The 12550-nt window shown below is 62.1% G+C and overlaps 4 protein-coding genes across 4 annotated transcripts; all 4 read left to right on the top strand.

Annotated features, from left to right (window-relative positions):
• Positions 1–610: 610 nt before the first annotated feature.
• LINJ_30_0260 (putative Zn finger protein) lies at positions 611–2536 on the top strand (the record flags this gene model as incomplete). The annotated part of the gene is made up of 1 exon (XM_001466802.1): positions 611–2536. The coding sequence occupies one exon, from the start codon at positions 611–613 to the stop codon at positions 2534–2536; it is 1926 nt and encodes a 641-aa protein (XP_001466839.1).
• Positions 2537–4165: 1629 nt separating this feature from the next.
• Positions 4166–7564, top strand: LINJ_30_0250 (putative cysteine peptidase, Clan CA, family C19; the record flags this gene model as incomplete). Its single annotated transcript, XM_001466801.1, has 1 exon — positions 4166–7564. The coding sequence occupies one exon, from the start codon at positions 4166–4168 to the stop codon at positions 7562–7564; it is 3399 nt and encodes a 1132-aa protein (XP_001466838.1).
• Positions 7565–8447: 883 nt separating this feature from the next.
• Positions 8448–10238, top strand: LINJ_30_0240 (conserved hypothetical protein; the record flags this gene model as incomplete). The annotated part of the gene is made up of 1 exon (XM_001466800.1): positions 8448–10238. One exon carries the CDS (start codon positions 8448–8450, stop codon positions 10236–10238), a length of 1791 nt encoding a protein of 596 aa, XP_001466837.1.
• A 982-nt stretch (positions 10239–11220) lies between these two features.
• On the top strand, positions 11221–12276 carry LINJ_30_0230 (conserved hypothetical protein; the record flags this gene model as incomplete). The annotated part of the gene is made up of 1 exon (XM_001466799.1): positions 11221–12276. One exon carries the CDS (start codon positions 11221–11223, stop codon positions 12274–12276), a length of 1056 nt encoding a protein of 351 aa, XP_001466836.1.
• Positions 12277–12550: the final 274 nt, after the last annotated feature.

Below are 12550 nucleotides of genomic sequence, written 5' to 3'. Positions count from 1 at the left end.
CGAATAGCGCTGTGTGCTGTGCCGCGCGTGCTCAACGCTGTACCACTCGTGGCCCACCGAAGAGCAGCAGCCTTCGCGCGCGCGCACGCACTGAGGACCTTTGCCGCCCTGTGCCTTGTATCGGCCTCGAAGCTGTTGCTCCGCGCACGCCAGGGAGCGTGAGACTCGGCGGAGGCGTGTCGCAGGGCTTTTTGGCCTCCCCAACCCCCACCATACTCTCCATCTTCACTGCTTTCCGCGAGCCAGTGAACTCACCAGCGGCCGCGAGCGCAAAGGAAAGAGAACGATGCTGCGAAGGGCGAGGTGGCGTCGGCTTAGCGACCGCTGCTGCGGTCTCTCACAGCCGATGCTCGTTACGACCGAGGCCCCACAACACTCTGTCCGCGGCCGCTGTACATGCAGCGCACCTTCCGGTGCCGTCTCCACAGCTTGCCGGTCGTCCTCCTCGTGCGTGCCGTCGCCACTCGTGCTAGCCTCTGTAGCTGGCGCATGTGGTGGACTTCCCAGTGCAGCTCTACGCATTTCACTTAGGTGCGCGTCAGATTTGGCAGGTTCATCGGTGAGCCCCCTGTCGGCAGGCAAGCCGCTGCGCTTCGAACCCCCATCGTCTATGTCGCACAGCGCTCTCGCCTACGCCGCGTGCCCCATGTGCACCCGGGTCGTGCACATGGGACAGATGCTGCACCACATACTCTCTACGCACAAGGAGCAGGACCCGGCATACTGGATGCGCCTGTGCAATGCACGACTGGCCCTGTACGAGCGGGTCACCGGCGCTCCGCTCGAAGGCACGGAGACCATGCATGGCGCTTGCTTGGTACAAGCAACTGCGGGTGTCGCCGATGCCGCCGACTCTGAGGCGATGATGCCAGATGGGCTTTCGCTTTCCACTCCTCTGAGTGCGCAAGACGCACTGCGGCCATTCTTGCCGACCGTCTCGGAGACTGGGGCGTACACATGCAACTGGTGCACGCTTAGAAGCGTTGCCTTTTCGAGCCGAGACGCCTTCCTTCTCCACGTCGCCAAGGATCACCCGAAGCTCGACTTTGACGTTGTGGAGTCGCTTGTTCCTCAGCCTCACACGGTCTTGTCCAGAGCAGCACGCAACGAAGGCACAGACACACCCGCTCCGAGGGCGCCCGCGGCAGAGAGTGACGTGGCGATGTCGGACTCGTGGACGCGGCAGCAGCGCGGCGGCGCAGGATGCGTTGGGGCGGCTTCTAACTTGCATGCGGCGGAGGGGTTTCTGGATGTAGCATACCCGGTGCGCCGCATGCCTGGCGTGCGCACCGTGAAGGACACGAACGTCGTGACGGTGAAGCCGGAGGTGCACCAGTTGGGCACCACTGTAGGACGTGTAGGTGGCAAAACGTTCGACCCCGCTCCCATTTCCACTGGGGGCAGGCGGTCCCGGGCCGCCGTCTTGGCCTCCTCTACGGCCAGCGCTACGGCAGTGGCGAGTGACCTGCACTTCGACAAGGACTGCTTCCCGTGTGAGCTGTGCTTCCGCGTCTTTGTATCGGAGCTGAATCTTCTCCAGCACCTCGAAAGCAAGCACGCCAACCCCACCGCTTTTGCCTCGGCGAGCGACGCCGACGTAGAGCGTGGAGCACCTCCCGGCACTGCTTTCGCATCTTCAACAGCTGCGGCGTCGCCGTCGTCCGTGGAGGTGTTTGTCGTATGTGATCGCTGCACAGACCGAAAGAAAGTCTTCCGCTCGTCGTCGGCCCTGTTCTCACACATTCGCTTCCGCCATCCTGCGGAGGATGCGGCCTACGAAACGGAGCGGATGATCGAGGAGCAGAAGCAGAGTCGCGTGTTTCAATGCCGGCAGTGCAGCTATCGCTACCCAGACGCGGCCAGACTGGATGCGCACATGCGTGACGCGCACGGGGTTGTGGGCTGCGCCGGCGAGAGCACTATCCGGGGAGGGCGCGTCGTCGCAGGAACGGCGCAGGCGCATGGATCTGGTGAACTGAAGACGGCGCAGCCATCCCTCTTTTCAGCGCTGCCACCGGTCACGGTGCGGACACGATTTTGGTGCAACGTGTGCGAGAAGGGCTTTGCGAATGCGTCAGCGCTGTACGCGCACACGGAGTCGAAGCACACGACCATCGCCAGCCTGTACCCCTGCCCCGCGTGCAAGCGCGAGTTTCGCGATGTTCCGTCGTTAGAGTTGCATGTCCGGCTTTGTCACAAGAACCTCAGCCTCAAGGATATGGGGCTTCAGTCTTCCGTGGAGTGCCCCGACTGCCTGCGACACTTTCTCAACTACGAGTCACTGCACGATCACGCCGTTCGACACCACGGCAAGAGCGCCATCGCCCCTGTCCGCAGCTTCCTAACCCCCGCGTCGGCGTCCACCGCGGGAGACGGAGTCGGTGTTGCTGCTGTTGCTGCTGCTGTACCAGTACCCGGCATGAGCGCTGATGCCTCTGGCAGCACGACGCCACCCCTCGCCGTATCCGCTCCACCGAAGCCGCGCAAGGTAACTCGACGTAAGAAAGAACCATCAAAGGCTGCCACCGAGTCGTAGCGTGCGAAGAAAAGCAATGCGAAACGGCAGAGGTTCTGCCTCAAGCCGGCGAGCAAGGCGGCGGCTCCTCTGAGCCTGTGCGTGCTCGCGCGCCCTGCCGTTTCGCCGTCGCCTCTCTGTCGCACACGCTCGCTCGTTTCCTCTCTCTCGAGTGTGCGCTGCGCTCCTCTTCACAGCCTCGTCGTTGGCCCTCTCTTTGAGTTTGCGTGTACATTTCTCTGCGCCGGGGCGGGCGAGGGGCTCGTTGGCTGGTTCATTGGTGGTGTTGCCGTTTCACTGTCCCGTGTGTGATGCGCCGGTGCGCTCGTTCATAGTTGGGTTTAGCGGAATGAGCGGATGGGCGCTTGGCGCCTCGTGTTTCGTTGCCTCGCTCGCGTTAGGTGGGCTGCACGTGTCTGTGCGCGCTCAGCAGATCATGAGGAGACTACAAGGGAAGAACACAACTGCATCAACGCATATGCGTACCGAGAGTGGTGCCGCTTCGCACACCGGTGGATGGACATGGGCAGTGCGATTCGGGGTGACGCCGCACAAGCACGACAAGCGCAAAGGCAAGTGACCTGCCTTGAAGGCGGAGACGGGTGATAGTGGTGGTGGGGGGATGAGGTCAGAGATGCTCCTCTGTCTGCTTCGGGCGCGTGTATGCGCCTCACCGGCGGCTCCACCCCTCCCGCTCAACATTTCGCACTTGTTTCATCCTCTGTGCACTCTTCTGCTCTGCGCCGTTTTCTCTTTCCGACCCCTTCTTCTTTATTGCTGCTGCTACGTTGGCCGCTGCCTGTGTGCCTGTGTGCGCCTAACTGCGTGCGCTGCATTCCTCGGGATCCCGACGGACCATCGCCGTCGCTGCTTCATTCTTCCGCTCTTGGCGTTCTCTCTGTGTGTGTGTGTGTGCGGGTGGGACCAACTACAAGCACAACATGCCCCACGACCCATTGTCGCTACGACGGTCACTTCCATCCTTCCACATTCCATAAAAGCGTGTGCCCCCACCTCTCTCCTAGCTCCCTTCGCGCCCACTACCCTTCAGTCCTCGTCCGCGCAGAGACGCATACGAGGTGCACGCTCTGCAGCGCACAAGAGCGGCAACTGCGCGAAGGGACGCGAACGATAGCCTTGGAGAAGGCGAAGACCGCGCGCGGCTCCGAACCAACTCCACAGACGCACGCGCACACGAGGGACGACAGGACGGAACCCTCGCCTCCTACTCACGCACCCTCCTCGGATCGCCATCCGGACCACACATACAGGGAGAGAGGAAAAGCAACGGCGTGAGGTGAGCCGAAGCAGCCGCACAGATCGTTGCCGGCGGGTGTGCACGCGTGGCGCGACACCACACGGCGTGCCATCGGTCAGGAAGAGCGGAATCGACCGGACCATTTTTCTGTTGCTCGCGCGGGAGAGGTGAACTTGATTGCGTGGGGGTTTGCTGGGCGCAAAATCTTACAGCACGACGACGTACCCTCGCGTGTGCGCAGAGGGACGGGAGTGACGGCAGGTGCACATACTACTCTGCCGCTCGTTGCACCTTCGCCACCACGACTGCCGCGCGCTCTTCGATCTCCAATCCTGCCTCTGCTGCTTTCTTTTCCCTGGCAGCAGTGCCTCCTGCTTCGACAGTAGAAAGTCATGAGTCTCAGCTCGCAAGGTAGCACACCGTGGAAATTCCGCGGCGATGCCGCGGCGTCTGTTGGGGCCATCACGGCGGTGGAGTTTGACCCCGATGTGGAGCTGCTTTGGGTGTGCGACGCCTTCGGCACGCTCATGAGCTTCTCGCTGCAGTCGCAGGGCCAGGGTGAGGCCCCGGCGTGGGTGAACTACTCCTCGTTCTCCGTCTCCAGCCGCCCTGCCACGAATATTTTTTTCCTCAACATGGGTGGCGAGCGTATGGTGACAGTGGCGGACCGGGAGGTGATCCGCGGGTACAAGCGCGGTGGCGTGTTGATGATGTGCCTGCCGCAGCCCACCGCTGTGCAGAACTACATCGACCTCTTCCAGGCTAACAGCAACACCGGCGCAATGTTCTACACCGGCAACGCTGGCCTGACGCGGCTGATCCTCAACCACCAAGAGACGGACCAGCTCACCGTTCCGATGGAGGCGACGGTGGTGGCTCTGAAGCAGTGCGACCGATGGGTTGCCACCGGGAGCGCCTCTGGCGCCGTGTACGTGCGCAGTGCGTCTGATCTTAGCGTGGTTGGCCAGGCTACCCCGTCGCGGAACCGCGTCATGGCGCTGGAGGTGTTCGACAACACGGTGATGGCGGCCTACTCGGAGCGGTCAGCGACGTCCTTTGTGAAGGTGTTCGATGTGCGGAAAATGCCGGAGGCGGTGTCGACGATTCAGGACATCCCGTCTGGCAATGTGACACAGATGCGCCGCTACCAGGACGGCTTCGGGCTGTCGAGCGACCGCGCCTTCCTGCTGTCGCCCGCAGGCTTCCACATTATCCAGCTGGATCAGGAGAAGCCGGTGTTCTCGTCGAGCCCACTGAGCGAGGGCAGCTGCACCGCCGTGGCTGTCTCCCCGTCCAACATGTGCGCCGCCATCGGTAACGACAAGGGCACCTTCTACGCCCTCGCCCACCCAGCCACGCGAGACGACTACGTGATGTCCACGTTTGTTCAGCCGGTGCGGCCAAAACACCCCGTCTACCACCACAGCTGGGAGGAGCCTAACATCGCAGACGGCTTCGACGACTCGGTCGACCTCGGCACCCTCGCCTCCAACTGGCCGGAGGAGGACTACATGATCCTTACCGTACCGCAGAAGCTGCGGTGCGTCAACTACGAGTCGCACAGCATTGTGCCGAACGAGTGGGGGCTGATGCGGGCAGACAGCTGCCTGCCAGATCCGAAGGACAAACTCAGCTCCATCTTGCCGAACCCATACCCCTTCAACACACAGCTCGGCGACGACCCGGCCTGCGCGCAGGAGGCGCTGCTCGAGCTGCGCAAAGATATGAAGCGCAAGCACAAGTCCTCGCGTGGTGGCGGCGGCGAGTACAGCCCGATGGAGGACTCCCTGCAGGTCTGCTACAGCGTTCAGCACAAGTTGGACTGGCGCAGCTACAACGAGATCGCACAGCGCGTCATTGGCATCGACAACAGCTTCCCTGAGTGTTGGATCACGCCGCTCCTGCAGTCGCTCTATCTATGCCAGCCGCCTGAGTTTCCCATCCGCAAGGTCATCCTGCGACACATCTGCAAGCGGGAGTTCTGCATGACGTGCGAGATCGCCTTCATCTTCGCCAACATGCTGACCACGTCCGCGAGTGTGATGGGGATGAAGGGCGAGGCGCTGCCGCCGATTGTGCCGGTGGCGCACTTCATTCGGACGTTGCGGCAGATCCGTGCCTTCGCGAATACAGACGTGTTCCAGCGGCCAAAAAACCGCGATGATGCGGTGGCGAAGATGCACCTGGCGCAGCGGCTGGTGCTGGAAACACTGCACAAGGATCTGCAAGACCAGAAGGCGTACCCCTTCATGAACTACGAAGCGCCGCCCGAGTACGAGGGCGCCATCGCGGCTCTCTTTGGCACTGAGTTCACGTCAAACGGCCGCGTGCACATTGAGCCGCGCTTCTACTGGGAGGTGCCCGGCTCCGCGCTCAAGGTGGATGAGGGGCTGCAACACCTGCTGAAGCAGTTGGAGGGGTATAAAGATCAGGTGCAGATTAAGCGACTTCCACCCATCATTGTCCTGCTACTGAACCCGGAGCACAGCAACCTGAAGCCGCCAACGAGCCTCAAGATTTCGCGTGCGGGCAAGGAGGACTACAATTACGTGCTGAACAGCAATATCGTGCACCTCGCCGACGACGTGGAGGACACGGGCAACTTCGTCAGCCAGCAGCGCATCAAGGATGACAGCTTTTCACTCGTGAACGACTACCGCGTGACGGCGCCAATGAAGATGCAAGAGCTGGAGCGCCTGGTGCCCGCGCTGCGCTCCTACTCGGCTGTGGTCACCTTCTACGCCCTTGACAACCTCACCACGCCGCCGTACGCCCGCCTGGACGACTCGCGCACCCCGAACTTGTGGCATCTACTTGGCCCTCTGCTGACAAACGACGTGCTGTCGCGTCCGCTGCTGCGAGACCCAGCGAAGCAGGCCTTCCGATCGCCCTTGTCCTCGTACACGGAGATCAGGGCTGGCGACCTCATCGCCATCGACGCGGAGTACGTGGTGCTCAAATGGGCGAGCCGAGACGAGGGCAACGAGATGTTCTACGTGTCGCAGCGCAAGCCGCACATGGGCCTAGCCCGTGTGAGCTGCATCCTGAGCAGCAAGGACGGCGATGAGCGCACCATCGTGGACGACTACGTGCACATTCCCGAGGAGATCGAGGACTACGTGACGCAGTACAGCGGCATCCACCCCGGTGACCTCGACCCACTTGAGTCGTCCAAGAGCCTAACGTCGCTCAAGTCGACGTACCTGAAGTTGCGCGCGCTGGTCGACGGCGGCGTTGTCTTTGTTGGCCACGGCCTCGCTCAAGACTTTCGCGTGTGCAACATCGTCGTGCCGCGCAAGCAGATCATCGACACACTCGAGATATTCCACAAGCCCGGGTCCCGGTACCTCTCGCTGCGCTTCCTGGCATACCACGTGCTCGGCGAGAGCGTGCAGGAGGACGAGCACGACTCCATCGAGGACGCCCGCACGTCACTGCGTCTCTACCGCAAGTACCAGCAGCTCAAGAGCGAGGGCACCTTCGAGGGCGTGCTGGACCATCTCATGGCAAAAGGTGCGGAGACGAGCTGGTACGTGCCCGATACGAAGTCGTTGTTCCGCGACACCCCGCAGACCCCGCCAGTGTCCGTGATGGGTTCACCTGTACTCGAGAAGATGGCAAAGGCCGTCCCGGAGAACGACGAAAGAGACGTAAACACGTTTGACATGGCTGCTGCTGCTGCTGCGGTGGCGGCGACGACCGAAGGCGACGAGGATGACGAGGACGGCGACGACGATGCCCCCACTGCCAGCGAAGTGCTGGAGGCCGTGCGCAAGTCCATGGAGCGTTAGGCGGAGCGGCAAGGGCGTACGCTAACCGCGCACGTGTTCATTTTGTGTTGTGCCACGAGGTGTGCCGCTGCATGGCGGAGTGCCTGTGCGTGTGGCACTGAGTCGGCAGGGAGCACAGTTTTTCGGTGCTTCGTTGAACTTTTCTTTCTTATTGGTGCTCTCTCTCTCTCTCGCATACGAACGCTTATTTCGGCGCTTTTCTTCGCTGTGTTTCCTTGTATTGCGGGCGTGTGCGGGGGTGCGCGTGCATCTCATGGCGCGGCATATCTCTCTTTCTCTCTCTCCCTGTGCGCGCGTGTGCGTGTCGGGGTTTCATGTCTCTGTATGCGTGACTCCCTCTACGTTTCTGCCACTGTTTTTTTTTTTTTGATAATGCCGACACCAAATTGCAGCACCGCGCTGAGCGGGCGTGATCGTGAGACCAAGCTCCATCGTGGGCCTGCCCCCTCCCTCACTCTGGCCTCTAACGGGCGCGACACTCGACGAGCGCGTGCGAGCACGTCGCTCCTCCTCACCACTGCCGCCGAACACCCTCCCCCTCTTCATGGTGTAACCCGTCAAGGCACCGCACGGGAGCGGCCCTTGCGCCCCCTGAATCTCATGCCCGCAGCAGAGCAGGCAGCTGCAGCAACGCGGCGGCTACATCTCCTGCTACGGCCGCGACCCCCTCTCTTGCCTGCATGACCATCCTCCCACGCACCGGATGGCACCCAGCCCGCCTCTCCAACTCGTCCTTCTTTCTCCTTCGCTCTCTATGTGTCTGCGACGGCGCTGATTCTCTGCGCATGTGCTCTGGAGTGCCCACTCCTCTGTTAGCTGCCGAGGGCCATCCCTTGCGCGCAGGCACACACACGTACACACACTGAGAGCGTGCCGCCGTAGTATGAAGCGAGAGTTGGCGCCGACCCCGCCGGGTGCGCCGCGGTGCGAGGACGGCTTTGAGTCTCCGTCCGGCATTCGTGTCACTTGCACAAAGGACTGGGTGAAGCAGCACCCGGTGGAGGGTGACGGCCTGTGCGTCCATCTCTATCAGTACCTGCACAAGAATGTTAAGGGCCGGGAGCACTCCATGTCCGCGGTGCTCTTGCCAGACACGGTCGTGTTCGACCACAACTTCCCCCGCGCGTGGTACGCCTACGATCGCAAGAACAGCGAGATCGTGAAGCGGCCGGGGTCTATGCTGGATGCGCAGACTATGTACGCGCACTTTTCCGAGTCCGTAAAGGGCTGCGACATCGTTGCTCAGTTCTTCCACACGAGCGTCGACGTGGAGGAGGATTGGAAGGAGGTGCTCACGCCGCAGCAGCTGAGGGCGCACCAGTACGCCAACCAGCAGCTCACGTACGTGGAGTTCTTCACGGCTGACGCTCTGCGCTGCTTTCTGTTTGACCAGAAACGCAAGCCGGACGGCGTACTGCAGAAGTTCGTCATCCCCAAAGGCGAGGGGTCCAGTCGGCGCAACTTCCAGCTGCAGGTGATCTGGACTCCATACATCACGACCGTTTACCGCCGCACAAACCGCTCCCGGCTGACGGATCACGTCGTGCCGCTGGCAAATCGCGCCGCGACCTTTGATGGAGCACCGTACCTCAGTGATGAGACCCTCGTCGCCGACGAAACCAAGAGGCAGGTGACACAGCTGTGCGAGAGCATTGCAGACCACTTCTACGCTACAGAGAAAAAGCGGCTCTCGCGTCTCATCCTGTACGTGAAGGCGGACGATCAGAGTCGCATGTGGGTGCTGTGGAGCAGCTGCATCCGTGTCGCGCCCGACGCCATGAACCCGACGCTGCTGCGCGTGCCCGTGTGCCTGAGCATGCGGACAGAGGTGCTCAACGACGGCGGCAGCACGCTGACGCGGCTGCAAACACGCCGTCACCGGCAGCGGCAGCTTCTCGCGCTCGATGCAGAGCTGTTCGAAATGACGCGTGACTTTGAGTTCGCGCTCACGCTGAACGCGTCCCACAAGCGACAGGCGAAGGCGCTTGGCCTCCGCGGTAGGGGGCACGGCACCGGGCCGCAAGTGCGTCCGACACGGTGGCGCGGCGATCAGAAGGCGCCAGTGGAGCGAGAGAACCCGCTCTACGCGTCGTTCCTGGCCCTTGAGGTGGGCAGCGGCGGGACGGCCCCGGTAAGCGTCGTGCCATTCGTGGGTCGCGACAGCGGCAGCATGCAGCCGGACCGATGCACTGCCGTGTCTCAGCTCGATGACGAGGGTGTGGCCGGAGGCGAGGACGAGCTCGTGTCGGACCCTGTTGCACAGGTGCAGGAGGGGCTGGTTGCCTTGGCCATGGACGCATGGTACGCAACATACTCCACAATCTTGGCTGATGATCCTCACATGATGCCGACGGCGCGTGCCGAGCTGGCAGCCCCGCTCGTGGGCACGCTGACACAGGAGGAGCTGCAAGGGCTGGTGGAGGTGCTGGGGCTCCTTCCTGCGCCTAGCGATCCCGCGGCTGCTGATGCTTCCCGTAGCGCTACCGACGTTGCTGCGGCCACGTCGACGTCGCACTACGTGGTCGCCCCGTACTTGGTCACGTCTGGGCGGCGCCTGGATCGTCCGTCGGCCGAGGTGGAGCTGGACGTGGTGAGTTACCTCGCGGAGGTCTTTCGCCGTCGCGGAGACGAGATTAGCCGTTCCTGCATGGAGAAGTTCAGCCACTTTCTGTGATGCGCTGAGGCGGCGTTGATGTACTGCGAGTTGTTCCTCTTGTTGGCATTTTCTTCGCGCGGCTGCACTGCAGTCGTGCACATCCCCTTCGTCTCGCTTTTGATTTGTTCCCGTCTCGCTCCTCACCCGGCACTCTGGCTTCCCCCCTCTCTGCTGCGTGCACGAGGAGAGCGAGGGAAGGTGTGTGTGTGTGTGTCGGTGGAGGTGGTGGCCTGCCGAGACGTCTGTTGTCTTTCTCCTCATCTCTCCCATGCCGCCCGACAAGGTTTCGCATAAGTGCTTATAGAGTAGACGCAGCGCTTCTTCTGCTGTTATGGGATGGGAGCCTTTTTCTTGATGTAGGTGTGCGTGTTTGCAGTGCTGGGCCTTGTGCTCGCTCGCGGAGGCCACGGCGCTGTCCTGTGCCACAGTATTTCGGCTCCCAAGTGCCTTGATAGAGCGAGCCTCGTCATGGGAGCGGCATACAGCTCTATAGACCCGAATGACATGGGACAAAAAATAACGAACGAGACGCACGCAGCAGTGGCCGCTCACGCACATCGAGCCGCGGCTGGCGCTTACGCGCGCTTGGTGGTGTTGGGCTCTTTTCCGCCTTGTTATGCGTTCTCTCCTGCCGCTCCCAGATCACGTGCATGTGCGCCTACCGTACGCATTCGTCCTGAACGTGTGCGCTCGCACGTGTGCATGTGGCCGTGCGTGGACTGGATTCAGTCCATTCGGCTTCTCTCCCCCCGGAGCGCGTTAACGTTATCGCTGGGGGTGTGTACATTGTGCTGCATCGGAGCTCCCCTGCTCTCATTCGCTTCCTCCCCTGCGCCTCTCTCGGTCTTCCCTCTGCTTCTCTGGACGTGTGCCTTAATGTGCATGTGTGCACTCCGACCTCTCGGGCAGAGTTGCACGTGGGTGGCGAGAAGGCGCACACACACCGGGCGCACACCCGTACAGCGATGCAACGGCAGTACCACAGCTAAGCTGTTTCACAATGAGCTTCGATAGCTCGAGGGGCTACCGCAGCACCTTCGGCTACCGCACCGACACCCCGTACCAGCAGCCCATCGCTCACCGACAAGGGTACACGGAGACGCAACTCACGATGCGCCAGCACGGCGCCGTCATCGTGGGCTGCTCCACGGCTTGCGCGTTTCTGACGGTGCCGATTGAGAAGTTGGATCGCTTTTACTTTCTTAGCGACGTCCCCGGCGAGTCAAGCCGCATTTACATGTCAGATAAGCGAGCCCAGTTCTTTCGGGTGGTGTTCCACACACGGTGGTGGAGGGGCCGCTCCTTCGGATGGCTGGCGGCGCACTACGGCTTTCTGCTCTCCACCTTTGCCGTGCTGCGACACGGGTTGGAGACGGCGCCGTGGGACAACTGCCGCCGCGGCTTTGCCGCTGGCGCCATGACGGGTGTGCTGTACGCTACCGCGACCCATCCTTACGACGTGTTGCGTGCAACGGCAGAGGCCCCAACGGGACCACGCCGGTTTAGCGGCGCCGCGGACGTCCTCATGACGGCGCTGCGAGAGCGGCCGCAGGTGCTGCTCGGTGTGTATCGCGGCTTTACCGTCGCGCTGCTGGGCCGCTCGCTGCAGTTCGCCCTTCAGTTCGGCCTCTACAACTGGCTGCGCTACGACGGTGTGTACCGCCATTTCATGGTGCTGTTTCTTTACTGCCACCTCGCCACGTTCCTCGGCATGGCAGCCCAGTATCCGGTGCAGTCTCTGCGACAACAGCTGCACATCATCAACTCCACCACTTGCGGGCGACCACAGAATTATCGCTCGCTCTTCCTCGATTTGCGTCGGCGCCACGGCATCACGAAGCTGTACGACGGCTTCTTCCGGGGTAAGCCGATTCTGAGCGCGGTGCCGATGGCGTTGTTGATAGCCGCGTACGACGTGAGCACTCGACACTACACCGAATACCTGCACCCCGAGGCGACAGCGAAGCCGACCCACACGCAGTCCCTCACCTCCGTCGCGGCCCCCGCCTACCTGACGCACCCGCCGCCGTACGAATTCGCGCGCAAAGCCCCGTGAGGCGCCGTCGATGTAGTTGTTGTTCCTACGGTTGTCTGGCAGTTTGTATGTGTGTGTGTGTGTGTGACCGTGCCGCCATGCAACCCTGCACCGCCTTTGGCATGAAGCAAGGGGAGGGGCTCGGGGAGGATCTGCTTGGTGATATAACCCCTCTACTTCTCCACTATTGCCCGGAGGCAGCGGCGAGGCCTTCGCTCCATCTGCTTCGGGCAGTCACATACCCCCAGGTGCCTTCCTCCCTCACTTGCATGTGTACCATGATGCGGCCGAGTTC

Source organism: Leishmania infantum, chromosome 30, assembly GCF_000002875.2.
Source record: "Leishmania infantum JPCM5 genome chromosome 30".
Classification (NCBI taxonomy): Eukaryota; Euglenozoa; class Kinetoplastea; order Trypanosomatida; family Trypanosomatidae; genus Leishmania; species Leishmania infantum.
Note: the sequence above shows the minus strand (reverse complement) of the source record. Positions and strands in the feature narration are given on the sequence as shown.